Source organism: Leuresthes tenuis, unplaced genomic scaffold (genome assembly GCF_036924035.1).
Source record: "Leuresthes tenuis unplaced genomic scaffold, fLeuTen1.0.hap1 SCAF_24, whole genome shotgun sequence".
NCBI lineage: Eukaryota > Metazoa > Chordata > Actinopteri > Atheriniformes > Atherinopsidae > Leuresthes > Leuresthes tenuis.
The window spans coordinates 18632895-18660521 of NW_027325378.1; the positions used below are offsets into that span (position 1 = coordinate 18632895).

The 27627-nt window shown below is 42.4% G+C and overlaps 1 protein-coding gene across 2 annotated transcripts; it reads left to right on the plus strand.

Annotated features, from left to right (window-relative positions):
- Window positions 1-3105: 3105 nt before the first annotated feature.
- LOC140284880 (NEDD4-like E3 ubiquitin-protein ligase WWP1) lies at window positions 3106-27609 on the plus strand. 2 transcript variants are annotated; one of them, XM_072378888.1, is made up of 25 exons: window positions 3106-3267; window positions 9782-9838; window positions 10039-10130; window positions 10226-10364; window positions 11479-11603; window positions 11858-12034; window positions 12173-12245; window positions 14782-14963; window positions 15820-16240; window positions 16413-16508; window positions 17204-17378; window positions 18856-18910; window positions 19240-19324; window positions 19999-20127; window positions 20549-20621; window positions 20721-20792; window positions 20949-21037; window positions 21145-21304; window positions 21468-21601; window positions 22742-22885; window positions 22981-23101; window positions 23336-23440; window positions 23678-23774; window positions 23920-23992; window positions 25288-27609. In XM_072378888.1, the coding sequence occupies exons 3-25, from the start codon at window positions 10061-10063 to the stop codon at window positions 25385-25387; spliced, it is 2895 nt and encodes a 964-aa protein (XP_072234989.1). In that variant the 5' UTR covers window positions 3106-3267; window positions 9782-9838; window positions 10039-10060; the 3' UTR covers window positions 25388-27609. The 2 variants fall into 2 exon arrangements, with proteins under 2 accessions (XP_072234989.1, XP_072234990.1); XM_072378889.1 differs by having other exon boundaries at window positions 11858-12010.
- Window positions 27610-27627: the final 18 nt, after the last annotated feature.

Below are 27627 nucleotides of genomic sequence, written 5' to 3' on the forward strand. Positions count from 1 at the left end.
GTACTTTTTGCTGGCAGAGTGACATTCAGAATTCATATCTAACACGTAACCCCTAGAATTCAAAATGAAGGTCTTCTTTTTTCACACTGTGAAATCATTGGGAAGTATTTTGGATCACCCTGCTTTATCATTACCTTTAGTTCAACCCGTTATGTCACTGCTTTACACTTTATGAGGACTATAAACAAGACTTCTTAACAGTAAAGAAGAAATATTTGTGTCACCACATTCATCTGTAAAGCCTACCCATCCCTATTCACTCATAGAGAGGGTTTAACCTTAGATACTCCTTTTCTCACACTAATCTCGACAGAGGTTGCTCTTTTAAAATGAATATATTGCAACCTGCTCTTAAGCTGTGTTCTCTTTTACCCTTCTGAGACTCTAACATATCACTGGCTGATGTTTTTATGACTCTTACTTTATGTGTCTATTGCCCCGTGGTTGGATTCGGTTGGATTGTTTCTTTAAGAAGGCTGTGGGTTTGTCTGAGTGTTCTGTGTTCACATGCTTCTTGGAAACTAGATCTTATCTTCACAAAGATACCCTGATTCAATAAAGGCCTAATGAACAGTTTTGTGTGAATGGCTTAAGAAAACCTTGAAGGATTTTGCACTCAATGTGATATAGAGAAAGGTGTTATGATAAGAATGTCAGATCATAAACAGATTGACCGAACAAATTCAAACATCACCCAAGCTGTCACGGTGTGCTGTTATTAAAAGGGGAGCGCTGGAAGAAAAAAGAAAAGAAAAAAACGGACATTTTGTAGCTTTAACGTCCCTTCCAAGCACTCTTGTCTGGCCTGTTCTTTTGGTCTAACAGCAGGTGTGTTCCAAAAAATGTAAGTTTGATTCTCAGACGGATTATTCATAAAATTGGATGTGATGCATAACTGAAGTTTGGTCCACTCCAAGTTCTTAATTTCAATCCTCAAACCCCATATATGTCAAACTTATACTTAAGCAATTAGAGTTTCAAGTCCCACTCCTACTGTTTCTAAACTCCCTAAAAACTCATCTGTGTTCCCCAAAATGTTACACCTCAAAGTATTTGCCACAAAAACTCACTCATGGTGATGAAATGGCTTGGTATGATCTCTCTCTTCTTATTATTTTTTTGGTCATTTAGTGAACAGGGATCCATGAATATGCAAATCTGACCTTGCTAGCAGATGACACTGCCCTTCCCAATTTCCCTTGGACAATGGCTAATACTTTGGTTAGTGGGTCTTACATGTTGGCGCCAGAAACCAATTTTCAAGAGAGGAAGCTTAATAGTAAAAGGCTGCGGGGAAGTGGAAACACCAGAAGGGTAGCGCATTCGCTTTCTATGGCTTTCAACAATACAAGCTCTTATATAGTAATTAAAGCTTATCGGCAGGCCAAAGTGGCTCTTGAAACTCAAGTGAGGAATCCTTCGGCCTGAGAGGCTGGTCTGGGAGTCCCTGCTCCAGCAGCCAGCCACTGATCTGGTGGCCTTGAGTACCCAAGAGATTCACCTCTTGAGTGCGGGACAAAGAAAACAGGTGAAAAAGCTCTTTATGGATGTGCTCGTACTTTCAGTGTCACCAGATAAATAGTTGGAACAGCGTCACACTTTTTAATTAGTTTAGCAGCAACAATCAACTGTTTGGGAGTCAAATTAAGCAACAGTCAGAGGAATGAAGACTCCAGAAACATATCCTATCTGGTATTTTTGACTGGACACTACAGTGTCTCCAGTGAAACTGAATCCACTTCTACAGTATTTTAACATTTTTGAATAAGACATAGAAACTGCAATGTTGCCTGTACGAAACAGTCTCTCGGTAAACATTCAAATTCAGAGAATATAATTTTCATTTAGCCTTTATTAGTCAATAAAAAGATGCCAATCACTGTGCTGATGTCATTGCAATGGCAAACATTTGCAGAATGTTCAGTTGGTAAACAGAAACAGCAGCACGGGTGCAGAGCTTCAGAAACAGAACACTGCTGGAAACAATGAAACAACCATTTTGCAGATATTATATCTTTTCTCTGTGAAACATATTATATCTGTGGATGGCTTCTTATTCTCTCCCATGACTCAGTTTTTACAGCAGCACTGGTGTACAATGCTGTTGATTTGCAGTCAATGTGCGTTGCGGCAGCACCTGTCAGCAAAATTGACAAAGGACTTGATCATCTCTCAGATGTACGATTCTGATGCTTTGGAAAATTCGGAGCTGGTCCTCAGCTCCCATCTCTTTGGCATCATTCTCACAACAAGAGTGATGCACACAAAGTCGTTAACCCTCTTCCTTCTACTGTCGTCTCCCTCTAGCTTGTGCTAACTTCTCCTAAGGCACTTATTAGTTTCTCGTTTCATTAGTTCCTCACAGCACACGCAAATTTCCATGTAAAGCCTCCCTCAGCAAGGAGTCAGGATTGGCTCCTCCAACCTTCTACATGGAACATACAGACTGTATGGCCGAGGCTTTTCTGAGACTGTAGGTGGTGCTCTGCAGGTTCAAAGCAGGGATTTCCATCCACAGTGTTTAGACGGAAATGCAAAAAATCCCCCCCACATCCTCCTCTGTGGGGGTGAGCTGGGAGGGAGCTGGGAGCTGGGAGGGATTTTCTGTACCCAAATGACCAAACGGCTTGTTTCATAAAAACAAATATGAGATTATATCAGTTAAGATATGCAAATACACTTGATGTATTATCTGCAATAATGTTTATTTTTGTCATATATTTACTTATTCTGAGATCCATTTGGGTCTGCACCTCCAGGAAATTGTTACATTTTTAAAGTAGGCCAAACACAACTAAAGTCAGTAATATGAACTTAAACGTAAATTAAATACACACTTTTTAAAAATGGAGGGATCGGGGGTTGGGTGTTATTTTTTAATTTCACATTCGCAATGAGTTGACAAGCCAAGAGTGCAGCTTCTGTGCCTTCAGTAAGAATATGAATTATCACGGGTAAAAAAAAAAAATTAAATTAAATAACACTTATAAGTGTTGATCAGGGGGACATCTGCTTTGATTTAACCGTCTCAAACTGTTTTCGGAGCGACGCGGTGCTGTAAACAACATCAGACTGTAACTCCTGTGTTCGGTGTTATTACACAGCAATATTTGGGGTGGCGCGCCTGTCGCGCGTGTGTTTTTCTAGTCGGAAGCATCTGTACAGAGATGGCAATAGAACCGTAGCACTGTGGGGCCTGTACGGTTACCGACAGCCGTGGTGTTAGTGAACCGCAGACAGTAGGGAAGGAGCGGAGCAGCAAACAAGGTAAAACAGCGGTGCTACTGTCAGTTAGCCCATGACAAATGACTTTCTCGAAATGTTAAACATGCACTCTCTCCATATTCAGCCAAACAGCTTTACTAGCTTTATGTGATGGCGGACAATTAGCCAATATGCTAAGTAAGTTACTTAGCGAGCCGGGGCTAGCGGGAAGCAATTGGATAATCGCTAACTTGGCTAAGTTTGTAATGATGGCTTGCCACATAAACCGTGTTCGCTTTAACGTTACTACACATCGCATAGCTTAAGAATAAACAAATACGTTACGTTTCTATGTCTAAATACCACCACATAGTAAGCCAGTTAGACAATATAACGGTCGGTAATATGACAGGAAGCTAGCACTAAGGTAGCTGCAAATTAAAATAACGCGAAAAATGTTTTTTTTTTTTTCACCTTGTAGCTTTTTGAGCAAGCTAGCTGGCTTTAGCCTTTCGGTGCAGACCAGTGCCGCTACGTAGCTACAAGTCGTTCATCGAGTATCTGACAGACACAGTTCGTATGTGATTTATAGTGCAAGTAAAGCTTAGTTTCCAAGCATTTGCCTTGATCTAAAAGATTGAGTATATAAAGCCTCGTAGTTTCATATTAAGTTACACTTTATGAGGGGTAGCATGTAAGGAGACTGCCCGAAGTTAGCCAATGTTCGAAATTCATATAGAGTATGGGTGTTATGATCGGCAGTTTGAATATCCACAAGGGTTCTGTAGTTCATAGTCTGTGGTAGTTTGAAAGTGGGATCAGTCTGTTTACGTATAATCTGTTAGTTCATGTTTACTGAACTTCGTATTCTGATGACCACACCGGTTACGTGTCTGCCACTGAAGGTGCTGTCTTAAACACGTCTTCCTTCAGGTAAACACGGTGCTGAGATGCTGCCACTTATCAAAGCATTGATGGAACATTTCCGCAGAGCCCCATCTACTGTAAATATTGAACAGGAGCAATGTTTCCGAAAGTTTGGACACGTTTACCTATTAATGTTCAAATGTCCAAAAACGCTTGAATGGCACTTTCTACGTTTCTATGGTGGTGTTTGAATTAAATACCGATGGGTGACAAAGACGTGGCATTTCTTAGTTTACCTGAGCTCAGCTAATACTCGATGAGAATGCCTGTCAGTAGGTCGACTTCAGGCTCGCTGACCTTCCATTTTCCTTCTCTGTAGAGGTTTCATATGCACCAGAATTGATCATGCACCAGGCTGATGATGTGTTTTTTTTTTAAACATTCTCCTGTTGTATTTTAGGATTCTTAGGGCCTTGCTGTGCCTGCTGTGAGCAGTGGTTTGTCAGTTCAGGCTGTCACATACTGTTATCTGCATATTAGGAAGGAATTCCGTCTTGAAAACTCTCTTTTTGCTGCACCTTTTTGCTTTTTGGCTCTGAAATGTACCTTTCAGCCCCCTTCTACAGCTCTGAAGGGGGGCAGGTGGAGTAAAAAGCCTGCTGACACCTCTCTAGTGTGCCGTAAACATAAGTTGTGAGGACTGAATATTGCTTCTTGTTTGTTACGGAGATGAACAAGAAGTTAAAGATTGTTACCATTTCAAAGTGCTTACTGTTGCAGACACGCACGAGCACAGTCGCTGCCCCAGTACAAGACTGCAGCCTGATTTAGTTTTCCGTCCCTCACATGATTTCACATCAGATCAGATTTTGGAAGCTGAGTGTATTGTCTTCCCAACTATACAAGTGTCTTTCAGTCAAACAAAAAATCACTTAATTTAGTTGTATTTGATAATTCACTATTCATCCTTTTATCATCCATGGTTAAAATTCCTTTAACCAATTGTTTTGGTCGTAAGTGGCGTGTTATATTGATGTTGTAATGTGAGATGAAGGTACGGTCAGGAGTCTGAACAGCGTGTTTTTCTTTTTGAATTTGACTGGACATCTGTCGGCTTACTGTTGGCAATGCTTTGGCACCTCATCGCCATCTTGATCAATTCCATGCAAGCCTCCTGATGTGCGTGTGTCTGCTGCCTGAGCCTCGCGGTGACCCCGGCCATCCGCTGACAAAGGCCCATCAGTTCAGGGCCACCATCCTGATCAGATGAGCCCGTGTCCCCCACCACACTCGCGCACATTTTTTCCAATATTCTTTGATTGTTTTTTAGTCTCAACTGTAGATGAAATTAAACAAAAAGCCACACATAAAATTATGTTTTTTAGGCTAAGAAAATGCATAATGTAAAGCCAGTAATAACTGTTGTTTAGCAATTGTGACCACAATCATGGTGATTCTGAATGGTCCGACAAAGTGGCAACTTGCTTAAGCCACCGAGCCGCCATCATTCCTAAACATTGCAGTTATCACAGATTAGGGGTGCCTGATGGTCTAAAGAAAATGATTAAAACAGCTGTTTCTAAATTCTTTGTGTGTCACTCCTTGAAGCCATTTTCTAAGCTCCGTCAACCAAGTTTTTGCTAAATTTGAAGGGCATTGTCTTGCAGTAGCTGAGTGTTGGCTGTTTTGTAAGCAAATCCACCCCTACGCCAACACTGCAGGCTGACAACACTTTAGAAAAGATAAGCAGGCAGTTACACAGCATTCCAGAGAAAATACAGACATACTTAGTACACTATATAAAAGGCATTATATGCAGAATATAAAGCAACAAGGTAATGACTATTACCAAATTATTCCCTCTAAGTATTATTGTTTACAAGAAGTGTGTGGTAGTCTGTTTCTTGGCAGAGACAATGCCCTCTAATGGTATTTCTCTTGTTTCTTCTTAATTTGTTCTATTTGGGACGCTTTTGGGCTGCACCTCCTGTGCAGTGGGGGTGTAGAAACCAGCCAATGACAACACACAGATGTGAGGACTAAAAATTCAGCAATCAATTGTCTTGCATCCCTCAAATTTACTATGTAAATGTACATTTTCATTGACAGATACAAGCTTTTTCTATTTAGTGTTTTCAAAACTCAGACAGCTGTCTTTCATATAAAAGGCTGCCTCTTTTTTTTTTTTTAGGGATTCCACAATACTAGAATTTCAAACGTATTATCATTCTCACCACTTCTATATTTTGACCGGATACCAAGGGAAGTACCTGATGTAAGTTTAGGAGGTGCCGAATGTTTTTCATTATCTGGGCTTCAGGCTACCCTTTCAAAGCTTTAAAGAAAAACAACAGGCTTACAGACCTCGCTTCAGATGTCACCGTGACCTTGCCACATCTAGCCACTTTCTTCAAAGCACAACTGCTCCAGCTCCTTCAAGTTAGGTGGTTCTATTATTTAAATTTTGTGATGAAGGATCTAATAGGGGTCTGTGGGATTTTGAAAGCATTGGGGGGTTTTTTCACAGCCCACGCTTGAATTGCACTTCTCCACAACTGTGTTTGGAGAGCTCTTTGCGCTTCGTGGGGGTGTTTCCTCATAAGTGGCATTGCAGACTTTTTTCCTGCTGATTCTACATCTTATCCTCATCATCTTGTGTGGACTGTAATGTCACACGTTTTCATGTTTGTTGATTTTGAAATGTACTCCATAGTTCAGAGGGCTGAGTTTGGCGAAACTAAGCTGCTTACTGAACTGACAGCTGGAGTGGCGCAGTTTTGTTTTGATGGTGAATGTCAGTACGGTTACAGGCACAGTTAAGTCAGTCTGGCTATGGTTAGAGCCTGACTGTGCCACTTAACCAGACCACCGTCCTTGTAACAGTATATGTGCACAGCAGCGAAATCGAGATATGTCCTTTTCCCAGCACCGCGCCCCGTTTGAGTGAACATTCAAGAAATTCTGCCACTTCTGTCTCTCTCTCTGTGCGATATTTGTACATGTAAGTGTTGACAAATTCACTGCACAGAAGTTGTCTATATGTCACCTGAAAGGTGATTTTTGTCAGACGGTGCTGCAGTTATAAAATCAGGATTTTATTAGAGAAGAACGACAGTCTGGAAATACTTTAATGGGGAACTCCGGTATATTTAAGCCTAGACCTTACTTCTGACATGAAATACGTTCATCTACTCACCGTGAACAGTTTGGCGAAAGTCGGCGTCCTTCGGAAGCTATTTAGAAAACTTGCGATCGGCGTAAAATGGAGTGAACAGGGCAGGGACGATGCAGCCTCTAAATAAGGCATTATCTGTCTTTATTTCACCAATACTTTAGGAAGAATGAATGAATGAACGTGTACTATAGCTCTGTTAGCTCATAGGTGCTGTTATGTGGCTACTTGCGGCTATAGGAGAGCTAACGGAGGGATTTCTTCTGGGACCACTTCATCCCCACTTCATCCGCGTGTGGATGAAGCTGCATGAAGTGATCCCAGTAGAGGTGTGTGTAGAATTCCCTCCATTAGCTCTCCTATAGCTGCAAGTAGCCACATAACAGTAGCTATGTGCTAACAGAGCAATAGTACACGTTCGTTCATTCATTCGTCTTAAAGTATTGGTGAAATAAAGACAGATAATGCCTTATTTAGAGGCTGCATCGTCCCTGCCCTGTTCACTCTATTATATATGGATATACTCCGGTCGTGAGTTTTCTAAATAGTTTTCGAAGGACGCCGACTTTCGCCAAACTGTTCTCGGTGAGTAGATGAACGTATTTCATGCCAGAAATAAGGTCTAGGTTTTAAAAAAAAAAACGGAGTTCCCCTTTAAGTGACCGCGAGGGAATGACTAACTCTCAATCTGACTTGTTTAATGTCCGACAAAAGTAATTGTGTGGATGAGAGCAGCTTTTGGAGTTCTGCTCTATCGATATACACTTAAACTATAAAGATGCAACAAGATTTTTTTTTTTATGGGGCATGTACAGAAGGCATGTCGATCCTCAACCAAATCTGCTGGGTGTTGCTTTTCCTATGTCCTGATTAATGTGTTTACATGCATTTTAAAAGTCCATTATTGGTCAGACTAACATTATGATTTTTTTTCTTTTTCTAACGTCATGTAAACACATTACCGAGACAGGTTCTCACACACACACACACACACACACACCCACACACACACGCACACACACGCACACACACGCACACACACACACACACACACACACGCACACACAGCTTCTCGGCCTCTTGGTGTATATTAAGATATGTTGTACTGGTGTGCCTCGTGGACCAAAAATGGTCGCAAAATTTGACTGAAGTGGTTGCAGTCTAGAGCTCTCACAACGTTGAAAAGCATTTAAAATGACTTCTATGCTGCTGCAACACCCAGCACTGAGCCGTGTTCAGCTGTCAGTCTGTCCGTAGGTTTTCTGCAGATGATCAAGATGGTACATTAAGCATCGATACTGCTGCAAATGAATATTTCACGAGATGTTTGTTGTTTTTTTGAAGAAAAAAAAACACTTTTAAATAGCAGCATGTCAGTGTTCCACATCAGGAATGTACAAACTGTATGTTGAATACAAATGAGTTGCTTTTGATGTCCACAAATCACATTCTATGGCTACTTGACAGGTGATGGTGTAGTAAAGGGTAATGCAAATATTCTGAGAGGCAAAAACACAAGTGGCCTTCTCTGCCTCTCTCAGGCTGGTAGTAGTTGTCTATTTTGAGTTGCTTGGCTAGATTGAAGGGCAAATATTTATATTGAGCCCGCTACTGTCAAGCAGCAGACAATATATGACAATGTGCAAAAACTACAAATCCCTTTTAAGTTTGTGATGGGAGCTAACAACCAAACAACTCCATGGATCACCAGCTCCAAAAGCTCCCAGATCTGTCTTCCATGTTTGAGTTGGAGGTAAAGTTTGACCGTGGCTAGTTATTTCTCAGCTGATCGATCTGGCCGGCGGGTTCTTGAGGTCGTACATATTCGTTCAAGATGAAAACGGGTGTCACGATTCCTCATATCACTGATTAAACGGTGATTAAATAAAAAAAAAAGAAAGAAAAGAAGAAGAGTCAGTATTTCTGAGGCACATATTACATAATAAATGTATCTTTTTTTTCTGCTTTTCAGTAAGTTTATAGAATCTGAAGCGTTTAAACTGAGCCCTGGAATGTGTTTGCATGTTAATCTGAACACACTACAGCTGAATTTCAGTTTTCTCCAGGTGTCATGGCTTTCCTGGGTTCCTATTCTGTCTCCCCCTTGCTGTACATTGGTAGAAGTGTTAATGTTACTGGTTTACTTTATGTAATGGATAAAATTGGACTCGTATTATTTCAGTTTTATGTGCAAGAGTTAATGAAATTTATTGTGACCAGTGGGCAAGTAAAACCTTAAATGAGTTTTTACTTGACTCACTCCCTCTCTCTGTGTTAAAAGATACACGCTGATCACTTCTGGCACACATTGTTCCTGCCTTTTGAATTGAGCTCCTTTTAAGTTGCAGTAAAGTGTGATTTCATGAGCAGCTTTAACGCTCACCTTGAAATTGACGCTTTAAACGGAACATTTTTTCCATATCGTGCATTTTGATGTCATCGTTGTAAACTGGGACTGCTAAAAGAAAGGAAACGGTTAAGATTTCGTACTTGTACACTTGTGGCGGTGGTGTTCAAACCTGCTCGTCTCTGTTTCAGTGGAACCATGGGACACGGAGTGGGCTGAACCAGAGGGGCTAGCAAAACACATCAGTTGTGAGTATAGATGATTTTTCTCTTCATTGTCTGTGGGAATTTGCTATGGCTCATCTTATTCCAGTGCAACATTGGGCTGTGAAAACTTGCACCCACCTTAAGGTGCTGCTAAGAACCCGTTGGACCTCATTAACAAACTTCCTTAACAAATGCAACAAAAACTGAGAACAATCTGGTGTTGTTTTGCTCATGTTTTGAAGGCTTCTCACGGCAGTGTATGACATGGCCACGGCCTCATCTAGAGCAGAGACTAGCCCTAACCACAGACGCACGTCGCAGCTCCATGCCATTGGTGAGTCCCGGCACACGGGTTACACATTTTTGCGATGAACATTTTGGTTTAAGGTCTTCTTTTTTTTTTTGCTTCCTTCGATTACTCTCCACCAGTTTCCTGTGCCAAACTCAAGCGGAAGAAGAGTCTGTTTGGGGCTGCCATTTATGTGGAGGTGACAGCAGAAGGAGAGTCGCGCCGCACAGCAAAATCCCACAGCTCCTCCAGCCCCAAATGGGACGAGCGGCTCACTCTGTAAGGCGCAGTCATTTTGACTTTTCTGTGTTGAACTTGGATCTCTTTACCTGAAATTGACCTTCATCGTTTTTCCTCATCCTTTTATGTCTGTTGAAGGGATATAGATTTTGAATCCAGCAGTTCTGTGTGCTGGAAGGGTCAACTATCGCGGTGCGCTTCCTTTTGAAAATAAATGAGAGAAGACTCACAAACCAACGTACTCATTTTTAAAGAGGATAAAATAAAGATCAAGTTGAGCTTAACAGTTCACTCCCGCGCCATGTAGATATGATTAACCCTGAAAACATGCTCTCCAAAAGGGCTCGAGCTCACATAAAATGTTAGTCACGGAAGGAAATTGAGCAACAGATATTTGTTTCCTTTGTACTTTGCCTTTTTGGGCACTGGAGTTGGACCTGCTAATATTCTGTGCTGCACCTTACATAATAAAAAATAAGGTTGTTGAAACATGCTCCTAAATTCTAAGTATAATTACACAAGAACCCTAAGGTGACTCATCTGATAATCATTTGAAAGAAAAAGGGGGGCGGCTGTATGACAGCACACAGAGCTCTTTGTACAATCACACGAGCAGAGCCAGCAGTCTGACCATTGCAGCTCTCCGGTGTCCGAATGGCTCAAACCAAATGCCAGAAACATGTCATTAATTGTTTTGATTGGCTAATTATCGCAGACAGGACGGGGTGCTGCTGAGTGACGTTTTGCAAGCCGATGTGGGTCCTGCTCATGTTTCTGATATGCCCTTAAAAGAATGACTGCGTTGTGTTCATTTTGTCTCCGGAGGAAAAGGAAAAAAACACAATACGGTGGCATTATATGAGCTGCTCGTGGCAGATTTGTTTTGAACGGGGAGCAGATGTTACTCTCTACACTATTTTGTTAATTGGCCCTGCGTTACCATTCGTGGCAGTCAAGTTGGTACTGAAAACAGAGAGAGATTCAAAGACAGAGATTCATCCCAGTTTACAAAAGCTTAATTTATTGCATTTTGTTCTACTGGGCAGAAAATAAAGTGACGTCTACCAGTCTATGCCCGACAGTGCTATTTTTCAACCGTGTCTCTTTGCACAGTTGTGATGTTACACGTGTTCGTTTGTCTTTGGTTTTCTAGGAATGTTACGCCGCACACACAGGTGGATTTCAAAGTATGGAGTCACCACACCCTGAAAGCGGACGCTCTGCTGGGCAAAGCCACGCTGGACTTAATTCAAGCTTTGGAGCGGCATGACAGGAAATGTATGATTAGGAGGCCTCAAACAACATTGTTAAAGAAAATATAGGGTGGAATGTGCCTCACTGTTTAGCATACACTGTTGTGGCACCAGCAGCTTAATATTATCCTGTCAGACTAACCAGTATAGGCATGAATTTGCTACATAGATCTAAACATCACTTATAAAGGTGTTTTCAAGTGTAACGGTATCTTTTTTTTCCTTGATGTCGCTCATTTGTGACCCCTCTTCCACACCATCCTTGTGTTTGCTCTACAGTGGAGAATGTGAAGGAGGTGCTGAAGCTGAATGCAGAGCAGAAGGGGGTCATTGTGCCCGTGGGGGAGCTGACGATGTACCTCGATGGACTGACTGTCACCGACCAGGAAGAACTGGCGCCACTTACCAACGGCAACGCAGCGAATGGCACCAGTGAGCTCAGTATTTATGTCAGGGGTGGGTGTAGGCGTGTCCTCAGTTTCCACCTCATTGCATGCTAATCAAGGAAATTCACATGAAAATACGACTAAAATCTACTAAAAACACTGTTGCGCATGTCTCGGGGGTAACATTGTTTTCTTAAATCGTCTGCAGAAGTGCAACAGAACGGTGAGGCCATCCATGAAAATGGAGACTCGTCCTCCTCTTCCTCAAGGGCTGCCAATAGGTAAATTAACTGAACCTGTCGTTTTCAGGTATTTTATGTTTCTCCACACATTCCCTTCCCTAAAAGGGTTATTGGCCTGGTTGGATTCCTTTTTAGACTGAGGAGCATGCTTATCCTCAAGTAAAAGAATGCTAACAGACTGATCAGTATGTAAGCCGAGTTCCATCACAATAAGCCAGTGTTGGAATACATGATGATATATTTCACATGACTGTTGATACTATTATTCTGTTTTGCTGTAGGAGAGTCTGTGTCCTGTCTTTCTTATTCCTTTTTCTTTCTTTCTTTCTTTTTTTTAAACTCTCTGATGTCCCCTTACGTCCTCTACTGTACGGCTAACTGGGTTTGAATCAGACATCTCTAAAAGAAGCAGGGATCCTTTAAGACACAAAAATGGGTCCACTTAGAATCAGAATGCTGCAACCTCATATTAGTCCATATTTAAATAAAACCACATCAAATCTCATGTTGGATATTATTTGTATGCCACAGAAAACCTCAGCCGGTCTGCTGTGTGTGGTCGTGGTTTGATTAGATTTGACAGTCACAAACTGCGTTGGTCCTTCGTAACAAGTGTTGATAAACTCTGACAAGCTCTTCCACAGAAGGACTTGACGTCATCTTTTTCCAATGCAGCAACGCCTCTTCCAGTCAGTGGGGGAAAAAAAACCCCATTGTGTTTCGTAACAAAGACTTTGAATACTTCTTTCAGTGGGATATATCAGACTTTTAGAACATTTACAAAACACACCCGTCATAGGGGAGTAATATGTGGAGACTGATGATGAACTATTCTAAGTGGATTTAAAGATGAATTGGGACAACTTGGAAACTTTCTAACTTTATTTTTGGAAGTCCAGGAGAATAGGTTTTCATGCCCCCCAACCCTAACCCTTTAGATTGCAATAAAACAGAAAAATGACATGAAACATATGTCAGTGTATCCCTTTATCAAACATAACTATGCGTGGCTTCTTAAAAACGCACAGCCTTAGTTAATGCATGCCCTTGGGGATGATAAGGTGATGATAACATGAAATACAGAACTGTTGTTACTTATAAAGCAGCTGAAGACCTACTTATTTATTCAAGCTTTAGATTAGTGAAGTTTTCACTGTATTTTTCTGTCTCAATGTGTTTTATTTTTCTGGTTATGTTACGTTTTGAAGCACTGATTGGTTTTTCCTTTCAGAGCAAGGTGCCGTACGAGTAAAACTGTGAACCTGACGGTTCTCTTCAATAACCGTGTTTCACTTCTTATTTCGGCTGCAGCTCAATGAATCACTCAAGAGGTTCGAGGAAATTCCGATAAGAGACGGGGAACAGAGCTCAAATTATCAATGTTTATGTGCAACAAGCCAATGCAAATGATCTACAGTCACACACTGTACAATCACAGCCCGTCCCTGATGATAAGAATTTACAACACTTCCGGTTAGAACTGTTCTGTTGGCCAAAAAAGTTAGATCTCCGGGGCGAGTAGAGCCTTCAGAGAGTGTCACACGTCTACTTCATCCGTCTGGAGTAGGAAGGTTTTGCCAGCGCTGTTATTATTAATTTACTTGATTTTTAAAATAAGAAAAAAAAAGCACATCATATACCGAGTAGAGATCATCGTGTTGAAAATGCCTCCATTTTCTTTGACAGAATACATTTTTCAGCACAGTAAGAATGATTGATTGAAACATTTCATTCATTTATCTATCCATCCGTCTTGTACGTAAAGTAAAGGTGAACTTAAATGAATACTTAACAACATTAAGTCTTCATTTTATCTGTCTCCTTAAGTAGAATCTCAACGATAGAAATCTGCACACATTCCAAACAGCAGGCCACAAGCTCAAGCACCAGGCAGTCATCTGTAGTCGTACCAAACTGACCCCTCTGAACTGTTTTCTTTGGTTTTTTAAATGGATATAAAGCGGTTCACTGAGTGCAAAGTTAAATATTTACTGGTCCTACATTAAATCTGAGCTTTGTGAAGGCAATAGGTTTCGTGATGAGCACTTTATGGGGCTGCTGTTTTCTGACCTTTACAGTGGGGTCAGTCTTTTATTTGTTTTGACGATATTTAGTGTATCATGGTGCATTTAACAGCTGACTTTGATTACTCGTCCACCGACCACCCTGCATGCAGGTCTGAGGGAAGTCTCCTGGATCGATTGAAATTGTGGAATTCAGTTTTTCTAAATGGTTAACTGAACCATATAATGTGGATCTGATTTTGTTAGTTGGAAAAGGCTGCAAATTATTTTTTTTTTACGTTTTTACATTTTTACATTACCTCATAAATGTGCCGACTGATTAGTCGGTTGATGGCAGCTGGACACACGCCTCTTACCTTGTCACAGCTTGGACGTTATGGCATCTGTCTTTCTGAGCCCCCCCCTCCCCTTGCTGTGCTCGTAACGTTAATCCCATCTTATTACCTTTTGCGCCTACCTCAACAAAAGGTAGTTCTAATGTAATCTGAGGAAGTAGCCTAGACGGTACACATCGTCTAAATCAACAGAACCCCCTCTGTTTTCTCTTAAAGCACGGTGAATGGAACAGATTTAGGCCCGAGGTCAGGTTCCTGTTCGGCTTCCAGTGGTGCAGATGTTCAGGTGCCGTCCAGCTCCTGCAGCTCTGCTCTGGATCATGTCGTCAACGGAGACACAACACCCAACTCCACCCCAGTCCACCAACCCTCAGACAGTGACACCGAGACCAGAATGGGTGAGTGCATTTCACGTTGTGCAAGTTTTATAGCAACTTGTTTGGTCTAAAAACTACATTCCTGGGAGCCTGAGGTCTGTAGAGTGCGATGCGGTTGACCTTTTCACGCCACGTTCCCTTTCACGCTGTAGAATACTCGGTTGAAATTCTGTCAGGATGTTTGCAGAGCGTGAACTGTGTAGGATACCGTTACGTCAAATATGCCAATTTAAAAAAATTTTTCTAGCAGATGTCTCAGTGTGTCGCCAGGGATGGTTTCAGGCCTCTTTGAATTTATGTTCTTCACGGTTCATGTGGCAGTAGCGAGCAGGAAAGAAGAGCAGTGGATTGGTTTTCATTTAATGAGCCCTGCAGTCAGCTGCTGTCAGCACCTCTGTTCGAACTCCACGGAGAGATAATGGATGGAAAAGGAAAGCAGAGTGCAGTGGATTGTGAAGGGCAGCTGAGCACCATGAGAGAATATTAATTGTCTGCTAATGTAACTAACTCACCTGACTTAGGGCTGTCGCTAGAAATGAAAGTTAATTTGTTAGTTTGGTACAGTTGGACTAGTTTCTCTGATCTGTGGTGCCACTGGATATTTTAGGGTTGAGTCTGAATGTTTCTGTTCCATCCTTAGCATCATGTTTCTGTGGTGCCGAGTCCAAAATGCCACACTTACTTGTCACAAATGTTGTGGGGAATAGCTTCCCTTTTGATTTTTAGAATAATTTTTAAATTCCTAAAACAATTTCCAGACTTAAGCATCCCTCTAGGCTGAAAAAGCACTTTGCAGTAACATAGAAGTATTGCATGGATCACATAGGTAGTCCATATAAGTGAAAAGCACCACTGTCTTATTCTGACTGGCCTGCAGTGAACGGGGAGTCCAGTGAGGCTGCTGTCAGGCAATCGTCTGCAAGAAGTGATGTGCTGCCCCCTGCTGGTGACCAAGAGGACCGCACTCAAAACGCTGCCCCTCCAGACTCTGACACGGCACCAAATAGCACATCCCAAACCCTTCCGACTTCCTCGCCTTCTCCAGCCTCGTCTTATGCTGCTAAGCCTGCCGACGGCACTGCTGCTGATACCACCACATTCGCCTCTTCAACCCAGGGGGCCACCACCGTCACAGCACCCCCCTCATCCCCCTCCCCCTCCGCAGCTCCGGGCGAGGCGAACGCTTCAGAAGCTGAAGGTGGTGGCAGCAGTGGTGGCAGTGCAGCTCCAGCTACAGATGGGGTCAAACCCAGGCAGCAGGCCCCGAACGCTGCGGCCGCAGATCCTCTACCGCCGGGGTAAAAAGCACCTCCAGACGCTCATTTTCTACATACCATTCCTGTTTATAGTCGGTGTGCCTTTCAGTGCTGTCATCACACAAAGAAGCATGAACTAGATGCTCATACTAAAGTCTAGTTTTTTGAATGCTTAAATAACTTTTTGAAACTTTATTTGAACTTGTTGTTTTAGGTGGGAGCAGAGAAAAGACCCTCATGGGAGAACATATTATGTAGACCACAACACCAGGACGACTACATGGGAAAGACCACAGCCACTGCCACAAGGGTTAGTATTGCACATTCTGTGTCAACTGGAATCTTTCCTTTTAACCAGGTGTTTTATTTTACTTTGGTACTTGAAACATCATAATGACACCTGATACAGCTGTAAATCGAGGCTATTGTTCGTTTCAGGGATGTTTCTTTCACTTGCGTCAGTTGTGTTTCCATGCATTATGACATGTTCATGTAAATTGTTGTAATTAAGTGTCCTGATTTATGAATATAGCTGAATAGCCAAAGACAAGATTCAGGCGGTTCTATCTCTCTTAAGTCGGTTATTTTGTTCATTAGGATACATAGGAGCATGTTGAAAGAAGGAGGTTGATTTGGGTACTCAGGAAGTAACCGCACTCCTTGATTTAGTCATCTTTCAGAAGCCACAACCCCAAATTCAAGGACACACATCAGCAGCACAGTAACGAACAAAAGAGAAACATTGTGTCTGAACAGAAGCAGGGGTGGTTGTCCTTTTTCTGACAGCTGAAGCAAAACAAGCACCACAGCGTAAGATAAACCACATACAGGAAAGCATCCAACACTTCCAAGTGTGAAAGAGCAACAGCGAGTTCATTAAATAGTTTTTACAAAACTGAAGTGGCTCCAGTTCCGTACCTTGAATCGGTTCTAATTCAGTTTCAGTTATCAGTAACGGCTGTTACTGATGTGTTCCCTCCTTTCCCGTCTCCTTCATTCTGCCAGATGGGAGCGGCGAGTGGATGATCGGGGCAGGATCTATTACGTGGACCACAACACCCGCACGACCACTTGGCAGCGTCCCACTATGGAGTCGGTTCGCAATTTTGAGCAGTGGCAGAGCCAGCGCAGCCAGCTGCAGGGAGCTATGCACCAGTTTAACCAGAGATACCTCTACTCCGTAAGGCACTCCTCACCACACCCACTCAATGTGCCCCCGACCCCGTCTTTCTTCTGTTTTCCTTCTTTTTTTTTCCACAGCTGTTGGATTTGATTTGATTTGATTCGTAAAAGCTGTTCGAAGTCCCTTTGATGGACTTATCTTAAGATCCAGAGTTGATTATTTTGTTATCTTGAGATCACAGAGCCTGCCTCGTTCTGATAACAGGTTTATTATCTGCCTTTTTATCTCTGGGGGCAATAGAATAAACTGTCACGCGGAGACATCCTCTAAAGATCCCGGGATAGTTCTGATGGATAATGATTTTGGTTTGATCCCTTCTGATTTCACCTCTCAAGATCACCGTCACGAATGTTGGGAAGGATCTAATTAGAGCAAAGAGACTGACCAACTTCCACTTTTAACCTGTGATCTTAAGATGTGTAAATGTAAATGAGTGGCCTTTAAAATGTCCGCTAAAAGCAACATGATCGGTCTGTCCTTCCTTTGTGAATTTGTAACTTTTCATTGACCTGAGTGCTAGTTTTTATAGCCATCTCTTGTAAATTACCCCCTTTTCTTGTGAAAGGTCAAGATTCTCTTCACAAAAGGCCACACTGAGTGAAGCATTTACAGTTTTTATAGCAAATGCCACACGAACACATAGATTGTTTGAATTCCCAGGATCCGGGTCCAGTTTAGTCAACCAAAGGCAAACGGTGCCAGTCTGCGGTCGCTTGTTGCATCAGAGTTACAGAATCACTGAACCGCACTGGATCTCTCCAGCTCTGAGCTTTATCAGCTCGTCACAGATTAAAGTCTGCGTTTGCAGAGAAAAGTCTTTCACTTGCACAATGTTGATTAGGATGGAGACTAAAATGATTAAATGTCCTGTTGCAGTTTATGTCTGCGGTCCCTTTTCTGCAGCCTGTAGTAGCTCAGGCCGTAGGTGGATTGCAGTGCTCTGCAGAAGCTCTGTTTTCTTTTCAGAGAGTCATTGTGGTTTTGTTGTTGGTTTTGTTTTACAATAAATTTTCTCTCCTAATTGCCCCCCCCCCCCCCCCTGGCTGATGGTCAGTGTCTTTTCCAACCTTCTCTTTCTCTGGGTGCTTTTTTCTCTGTTTGTTTGGGCTTCCCTTCTCACTTATCTTACAATGTGGCATCAAGCTCGCCTCTTTTAAAAGCCTGGAAGCAGAATTTCAGGCACGCACTCCCCCAGCTTCTTCCCCCATCTGCATGTCTTTGTGAGGGTCTTCTTCTGAAATCTTTGATCTGTGCGGTGATGTCATTTTTCACTGATCACGCTTAGCTTACAGGACAAATCAAAAGACAGACAGCGGAGATGTATCGAGAAGAATCGAGCCACACAGCCCACACTCATTTCTCATCAAATATATTTATGCTTTCTTTCTTTTATTTCAACATCATCCATGTTTTGGATCTGTGTCCTCCTGGTGTCTCCTAAATGGATGTGCATGTGTGCGTCCCTCGTTTTCAGGCATCCATGATGTCTGCTGAGAATGATCCTCTTGGCCCGCTACCTCCTGGTTGGGGTGAGTTCACGTTTCCTTCTGTCAATTCTCAAGTTTTACGTTCTGCAAGCTGAGTGAGGATGTTTCAGACACGATGCAGAGAATTACAAAGTGGATACGATATAAAGTACAGTAAATAAAACCCAAATAAGCCACTGTTTGCCTTTGAATGAGTAAATGTCAAAGTAAATTGGGACATACTTTTCTTTTTTCTCTCCTCCCACGACGGAGAGCATACCAGTTGTTGCAGGTCTCGATATGCTTGTGAATATTCGACCAATGGGCTGCCTCCCTGGCGGTATCGTGGAAGAATCTGGAATCTAACTTTGTTTTGTTTTTATCACCTTCAGAGAGGCGTGTGGACTCCAACGACAGGGTGTACTTTGTCAATCACAACACCAAGACAACACAGTGGGAAGACCCTCGAACGCAAGGGTGAGCTCAGTGTGTCCGCAACCAAACCGCAACACACGGCCTTTTTTTTTTAAATGTTATCGATGGTTTTTGGGGGGGGGGGGGGGGGGGGGCTTCCCCCAAAACATGCAGAAATTGTCTGCTGATAAGAAGTTACTACTTGTCTAAGTTCAAGTTCATCATTTTTATTTCTGAGCACAATATTTACTACGTTAAACCGAAATCCTTTCACTTTTTCTTTTTTTTAGTTTTTTTTTTTACCAAGCAATGTACAAAAATCCCACAGTAAATCAGTTCAGACCTTGGATAGTTATTGGGTAAAGACAACTAGTTTGGGCTCGATGGGAAGCTTATCTCACGTGGATTCAACGGAGATGAATGCACGTTATGTCACCACAACAGAATATATATTATACCCCAAGATTTATACTCGATTGTACTTGATGTTCTGAAAAGCAGTCCAAAGATTAGCCTCGCTCTGCAAACCATTTATTTGGTTATAGGAAGTGTTCATTTTTCATCATTTTACCTCCGGTTAAAGCTAATTTATTTATTTATATCCCACTCATGTTTTACATAATGTAAACATCTCAGACGTTCCTCATTTCAGTTTGGACCTATGTATCATTTCCATGTTTCTCAATCATCAGTTATTGTAATGGGTGGTGTGTGTGTGTGTGTGTGTGTGCCTGCAGGCTACAGAATGAGGATCCTCTGCCTGAAGGTTGGGAGATCCGGTACACACGGGAAGGGGTTCGCTATTTTGTGGATCACAACACCCGAACCACCACTTTCAGTGACCCCCGCACTGGAAAGTCCTCTGTGTAAGGAACATTTCATCATTGAAGGTGGAGCTGTGTGTGCTTAGTGTACTTTACTAAGGAGACATTCTGTGACATTTTTTTAATTTTCAGAATGTAGGGGCAGCCTGGGCTCAGCTCCGTGGTTTATTGAGCATTCAGTGTCCAGTCTCCCAAAGTTTGTCAGTGTCAACCGTTCAGCTCCTTAGCATTAAGTTAGAGATGCCCACCAGGGCTTTTGTGGACATTTACCACGTCTTTCAGTTTGAGTGTTGTACTTTGCATTTGTCCCCCTGAAAATGTGACCATTTCCCTTTGAATTAAGTAAACATTTGTGAATATGAACCTTTTTGCATAGCTGACTCAGATTGAACCTACTGACTCCACACAGAGAAGACATTCTTTTCCCTTTTGCACCTGACACTCTCCTCTTTGCTCTTCTCAGCACCAAAGGCCCTCAGATTGCATATGAGCGCAGCTTCCGGTGGAAGCTTGCCCATTTCCGCTACTTGTGCCAGGTAGGTGCTGGAACTTTCCTTTTGCCATTTTGCCTTTACCATCCTTCCACTCTTCTTTATGCTGTCCCAATACTAATGAATTGTCTTCCCCTCCCTCAGTCTAATGCTCTCCCCAGCCATGTGAAGATCAACGTGTCCCGGCAGACTCTGTTTGAAGACTCTTTCCAGCAAGTAAGAACGTCCTTCTGCTACTGTTCTCCACCCATTTAAACAGATGTTTTACAGCACCAACTGACATCATTTTAAACTACAATCTCTTTGCACGATCATTTCAGAGTTAATGACGTTGGGTTTGATCTGATTTTCTGTGTTTGATGCATCTGTCAGATTATGGCTCTTAAACCTTATGACTTGAGGAGGAGGCTGTACGTCATTTTCAGAGGCGAGGAAGGTCTGGACTATGGTGGCTTAGCCCGGTAAAAGAGACCTTAAAACTACTTTGTGTGAATGTTAAAAAGAAAACTTTGATCGATGATGTGTCATTCTTGTTTCCCTGACTCCTCTCTTGTGTCTCACTTTACAGGGAGTGGTTCTTCCTGTTGTCCCACGAGGTGCTGAACCCCATGTACTGTCTGTTTGAGTACGCAGGCAAGAGCAACTACTGTCTGCAGATTAACCCGGCCTCGGCCATCAACCCGGACCACCTCTCCTACTTCTGCTTCATCGGCCGCTTCATTGCAATGGCACGTTCCCACGCTCCCCACACTCTTGCAAAGCATCATCACTGCAATGTTTCGGTGTTTTGCTAAAGATGGCCATTTATTTTGAGACGGGACCAATGCTGAACGTGCACACGTTGTTGTGGGCCAGCATGGTAAACAGAATCTTCTTTTTGAATGTCTGCAGGCACTTTTCCACGGCAAGTTCATTGACACGGGCTTCTCTTTGCCGTTCTACAAACGCATGCTGAACAAGAAGCTGATACTCAAAGACCTGGAGTCCATTGACCCAGAGTTCTACAACTCGCTCATATGGATCAGGTGATTGGTTTCATTCCTGTTTGTAGACGTCAGCATCTGCACCACGCGTTATTTGTTTCACGGGGGTATTTAACCGAGATTGTCAGATTTTATTTTGAAGAAAAATGAAGTCATAGCTTTTTATTTTGCCTCTGGGGACCACCTAACATAAAGGAGGTAAACATCAAGAATCGTCCTAACTTTTGTGGAAAGACTGCTTCATTTTCCTCAGTGTGGAACGTGACTGAGTCAGATATGTTAGATAAGTTAAAGGTGCTTTTGGCATTGATGTCACTTTAGATGTTATTTATCTTTGTTTTAGATTGATAGCTGTTCCTTATCTAAAGTTTATTAGGTTCTTGCTTTTTCACTGTGACCATCAGTTTAGTTGTGCCAAGGGAGTTGGTCCACTGCAAATAGCTTTGTATTGTGCCAGATAATGTAAAGAACCGCTTAACTAACAAAGACGGTGCATTGTAGCTTCAGTTGAAGCTGCACATTAAGTCAAACACTGATGAAGCTCTCAGTACTCATCAGAGCCTCCCAGTTATCACACACACCTTATCAAGGGTCTTTAGGAGACCATGTGATGGTGTTTGAACGCGATTGTAGAGCTTCAACGAAACCTCTATTGACCGAGCAGTTTGAAAAAAGGAACCACATGGGTCAATAAACACAGGGAATAGACATTAGAACTATGATCTGTTGTATCCAAGTGTGAGATTAGATTGTAAGAACTGGTTAAACTGTGTCCATTTTCTTTCATATTCACTCTTGCTCCTACTGTATAAGTCCATTCCTCTACAGTCGCAGATCGTTTGGAGTGAGTTAGAGTACAGACAAAAACAAAAGAAAAAGCCAGGAAGTGGAGAGCATTAGACTGCCAGAATAACTTTCCTGGGAATAACCTCATAAAGTCTGAAGAGAAGCCAACAATGTGCTGTTCTGTTGTCACATGTATACACAAGGTGCCGTCCAAGAGTACCACATAGGTGTAAGAAGCGTGTAACGCCACGATGGGATGGACAAGTTGATTATCAGCATCAGAAAATCCCAACAAAGTCACTGTTCTGAAAACTTTTCATGCATAAACGTTTGAATGGTTTGGTCTCTTCGTACTGTGTTAAGCTGTTGCAGCAATCCAATCTCATCTCTCCTCAGGGACAACAACATTAAGGAATGTGATGATCTGGAGATGTACTTCTCAGTAGACATGGAGATCCTGGGGAAGATCAACTCTCATGACCTCAAACCGGATGGCGCCAACATCCGGGTCACTGAGGAGAACAAGGAGGAGTACATCAGGTTGTTGCATCAGACATGTCCGACCACTGATTTAGATTTTTTGGAATTAGTTCCGTTAAGCTGGTATTAAATCCATTTTGCTGTATGGCCTGCAGTCTAATGGCAGAGTGGAGGTTAACCCGTGGAGTCGAACGTCAAACCAAAGCTTTCCTCGATGGCTTCAATGAGGTGGTTCCACTTCAGTGGCTCCAGTACTTCGATGAAAAGGAGCTAGAGGTGAGCAGCACTTCTTTCTTTTCCCCCTCGTCACTGTGTTTTAATCTAACACTGATAAATAATACCCCCTCCCCATTCTACAGAGCTATTTATGCATCAGTAAATTGAAATATCGGTGTGTGTAGAGAATTATTTATTCTCTGAGACTGTTCAATGCATCTGTCCTGATACCTCTGTTTATTTGATCTATGCCCTGTGTGCTGTTTATTTACGTGCATGTGTGTTTCAATCCAGGTAATGCTGTGTGGCATGCAGGAGGTAGACCTTCAGGACTGGCAGAGAAACACAGTGTATCGTCATTACACCAGGAACAGCAAGCAGATCATCTGGTTCTGGCAGGTACTGTCACATGTACACAAGAGTGGGATTTCTTGTGTCTACATATTTATTATTACACATTTTGTAGAAAGGACTATGCCCTCAAGGTGTTTACATTTGAAAAAAAAACTACTTAAATGACATTTGGCTCATTTGGGTCCTCATGTCTCTGATATTCTGTCGTTTCTGCCAATGATGTTTAGCGAGTATCGTGATCAGTGATGCGCGTGTTTGCTGCCACTTTTTTGTTCTTCGCAGCTGGTGAAAGAAGTGGACAACGAAGTGCGGCTGCGGCTCATGCAGTTTGTCACCGGAACCTGCAGGCTACCTTTGGGCGGCTTTGCTGAACTCATGGGTCAGTGACATAAAGACACACGAGAGCGACACATGCACCGTCCGATCATACACACACACACACACCGAGAGGTGCGCAGCTTGAAGAGCTTTTTAAAAAAAATAAAATCTCCTCAATCTTTGTTTTTGTTTTTTTTGCACCCCAGGAAGTAACGGGCCTCAGAAGTTCTGCATTGAGAAAGTTGGGAAGGACACGTGGCTTCCTCGTAGCCATACGTGGTGAGTACTCTACCGCTATTTTGCTCCGAATGTTCTGTCAGTTTATCAAAACATTCCAGTCGTCTCGGCAGCATTCCAGCAGCCGCTACGATAAGGTAATCTGACTTTCAAATTGGCATTCAAGTTTTTACTGGTTGAAAGTTGGAGAATGCCGATTTTTCATTAGTCCGTGAATGCAGCATCAGTACAGCACTTTTAATAAAAAACAAAGAATGATGAAATATTGGTTATGATAGCGTTAGCTCTGCATAAAGCTTAAACAAGACGCAGAGGGATGGAGAAACTCTGAAATCCAGAGTTTAAGGAGTCGATATGTGAAGGAATTACTACCAGAGTTCTGTGAGGCGTTTGAACACTCTGGCTGTTTGTTTCATGCCTGACACTGCGTTTTGTTACATATGCATGCACTTTTCTTGCTTTCTGGTGTGCCGTTTGAGTGAATGTATGCCAATGATTTTAAAAAGATCTATTTCCAAGTTGCACTTGCTGCTGTCACTGAGTTTTTTTGAGTGGAAAAACTTGCCAACGTTTATGTCGTCACGCAGGGCTGACATGCGAATTACGAACAGTAATAGTGGTGGGTTAACAAGGATATCTACAAATATATATTCTAGATATTGCCTGTGTGGTGCAATTAATGTGTGACAGAAGCCTCAGGGGCATCCAGTTTAAAATAATTGGTTGCAGAGTGTGACTAAATGGTTGCTGTCTTTGAAAAGAAGGAATACTGCGTAAAGGTGTGAGGGCTGCGGTGGAACAGAAGTCAAACAGAAAAGGCCCGAGAATAGAGCCTTGGGGAGCTACAAATGAACAACTAGTTTTCACAGCTGTATAGTTTAAGGATACAAAGGTTTTTATTTTCTACCCAGAGGGGTTCCAGTGCTGGATCAGAACCATTTGGAAGCAGTTCTTTTTATTTTAACTATAAACGCACCAACTGTATGCAGGGCCAGAGCAAAGATGGGCTGACTGACACTAACCAGACCGCCATGTTTCAAAATCCAAAGCCAGTGTAGTGTTTAGTCTGCTTATTTCAAGAAAGAACATTGAAATGACCTGAGTTTAAACGCGGATGTGTTGTGGAAGTTGCTCCTTCACAATCGCTGTTTGCGGTTGAATTATTACCAAACTTAGCACCGGCCCGGACCCAGCACTGCAGCTGCTTTTGTTAGAAAAAGGGCTTAAAAGCTTTGTTCATGATTTCACTCGGCCAGGTGTGTACGAGCTGTAGCAGAAGATCAGATAAGGCCAAAGACGCTTTGCTTATCTTTCCTCTTCCTTCTTTGTCTTCTCAGTTTCAACCGTCTGGACTTGCCTCCCTACAAAAGCTACGAACAGCTGAAAGAGAAGCTGCTGTTTGCCATCGAGGAAACCGAAGGATTTGGCCAAGAGTAGAGGGCAGGAGTCTGCGCGCCGCGTTTCCTTCCGTTCTGCTCACGCTGTTTATACAGCCATTAAAAGAAATACTAACTTTAAAAAAAAAAAGAAAAAAAATTGCACAAGATAACCACCAATGTATATAAGCTATTTTGTCATTTAAAACCAAATCCTAATTTGCAGCATCATTTTTGCCGCAGTCCCCTCCCCCCACTCCTTATATATTACATAATACCCCCTCATGGAAATATGCAAGCATTTCAGCATTCTGCTTTTCTGTTCAGAAACAGAAACCATGGATGTTTTTTTGTTTTTTTTAAATGTCCTCCCTGCCGCTGACTGGGTTTTAAAAAACAAAACAAACCAAACAAACAAAAAAACAGAGAGAGACTGACTGTTTTTTTGGAGAGGATTTTATAGTTGAAGCGCAACTCTTCTTTTAAAGCTCTAGTTCTATAGAGCTTGTAAAAGGCAAAAGTAGAGCATTAGGGTCTGGTGCCTGAAATTCTTTTTTTTCTCCTGTTGGACCCGCAGTAATTTTGACATTTTTGCGTGCTTGCATGCTGCCTATGAAGATTAGAAGACGGCTGTGACCCCCCCGCCCCGCCCCACACATCCACCACCACACCTGCGCACGCAGACCTTTGAGCATGGATCGCTGTATCTGTGAATGCGCTTGCCGCCATGTTCATCGGGAAGGCCCTGTGTCCGGATTGTGCCGATCTGAAGCACGGAGCGTTGCTCCCACAGAGAGGAGCACCATCGAATCCTCCCGTTTTTAGGCTTTTTTTTTTTTCTTTTTTTTTTACTATATCAGAAATTAGTATGGGGACTTAAAAAAAAAAAGAAAAAAAAGAAGATATTTAAGAAACTGAACTGAAAGAGTAAACTTTGTGTGAGTGTGTGTGTGAGAGAGTGTGTGTGTGTTTGTGTGTGTGTGTGGTGACAGTGGAGCCTGTCGTTTTAAGGTTTTTGCCAGAGATCCAGGAAGTGATCCGGTTCACCTAAGACTGCAGCCTGCTTGCACACCACGATGCTTTTGGTTGGTAATTTACGTACACCAGGATGACACACTAATGACGCACATTTTAAAAGAACTATTTAGAAAATTAACCCAAACAAAAAGAAAAGAAAAACAGAATCTGTGGCTCAGTTTGTGTGCTTGGCAAACCTTTTTTTTTTTTTGTCACTTGGAATGGGGACTGTAGTTTGTCTCCAGTCCTATGAAGCCATTGTGGTTGATGGAGCGTTTAGACGTGATTTATTCTTCACGACACAAGAACGTGTCATTTTTCGACCCTTTAGCTGAAGGCAACGCCTTCAGCCTTACATTAATGTACAAAAAAAATGCTCTAAGTTCATGCGATAAAGGCCTTAAAAGCGGCATAAACAAACAAACGTTGCTTGAAGGCAGAACAGATTGAAACTAGCCGTGTTGAAGGAAATCCCAACTTTCCCTTTGTTTTCCAAAATGGCGCATTTGGTGCTTGTTCTTTCAGTCAGTGGTCTAAGCGCAAGGAAAAGAAGAAGAAAAAAATAGCTTTTTCGATGGCGGGCAGTCTCCTCGTCTTTTCTGGCATTTTTGTTAGACCTGCAGGGGCTCGAAGTCATCACTCGTCCATACGACGTGTTCAGCTGAGCACATGGAAGAGCTGCGAGGAGGGAGGATGTGATGGGAATATTTTTACTGTAGCAAGAGGAGCCGGCTATTGAGAGACATCGCAACTGCATAAATTTGTGCTTCCTTTTGAACAGAAACCTGTAATCAAAGAAAATCAACGGTGTATGTGAATATTCATTGTATGAAGACGACAGTAAATGAAGTACTTAGACATGATTAACTCCACAGAGCCGCCGCGCCACTGATGGAGATCTGTGATGCCTTTGTTCTTATCAGAAATAGCTGGATTGTTTCAGATTGCCTTCATCGCAGCTGGCAGGTCGGTGAAGCATCGACCGGATGCCAAAAAACTCGAGCTGGTTGATGAGAAGTTCATCTGAACTCGGTGTGGAAGAGGGAAGGGGGGGAGGGGGGGTTACTGCGGTTTAGGCCATCTGAAACGCATCCAAACTGTAACATATCGCGTGTAGATACACACTGTAAACACCAACTACACTGTACAGAAAGCCCCTTTACTGGAGACGATGTGTATAGAAGATTCATTTTTAATCTGCTTTCACCCATTTTAAATGGAGAGAGATGGATTTATGAGATGCAAATAAATAAGTGAATAAACCCCCCTCCCCCCACTGGTCAA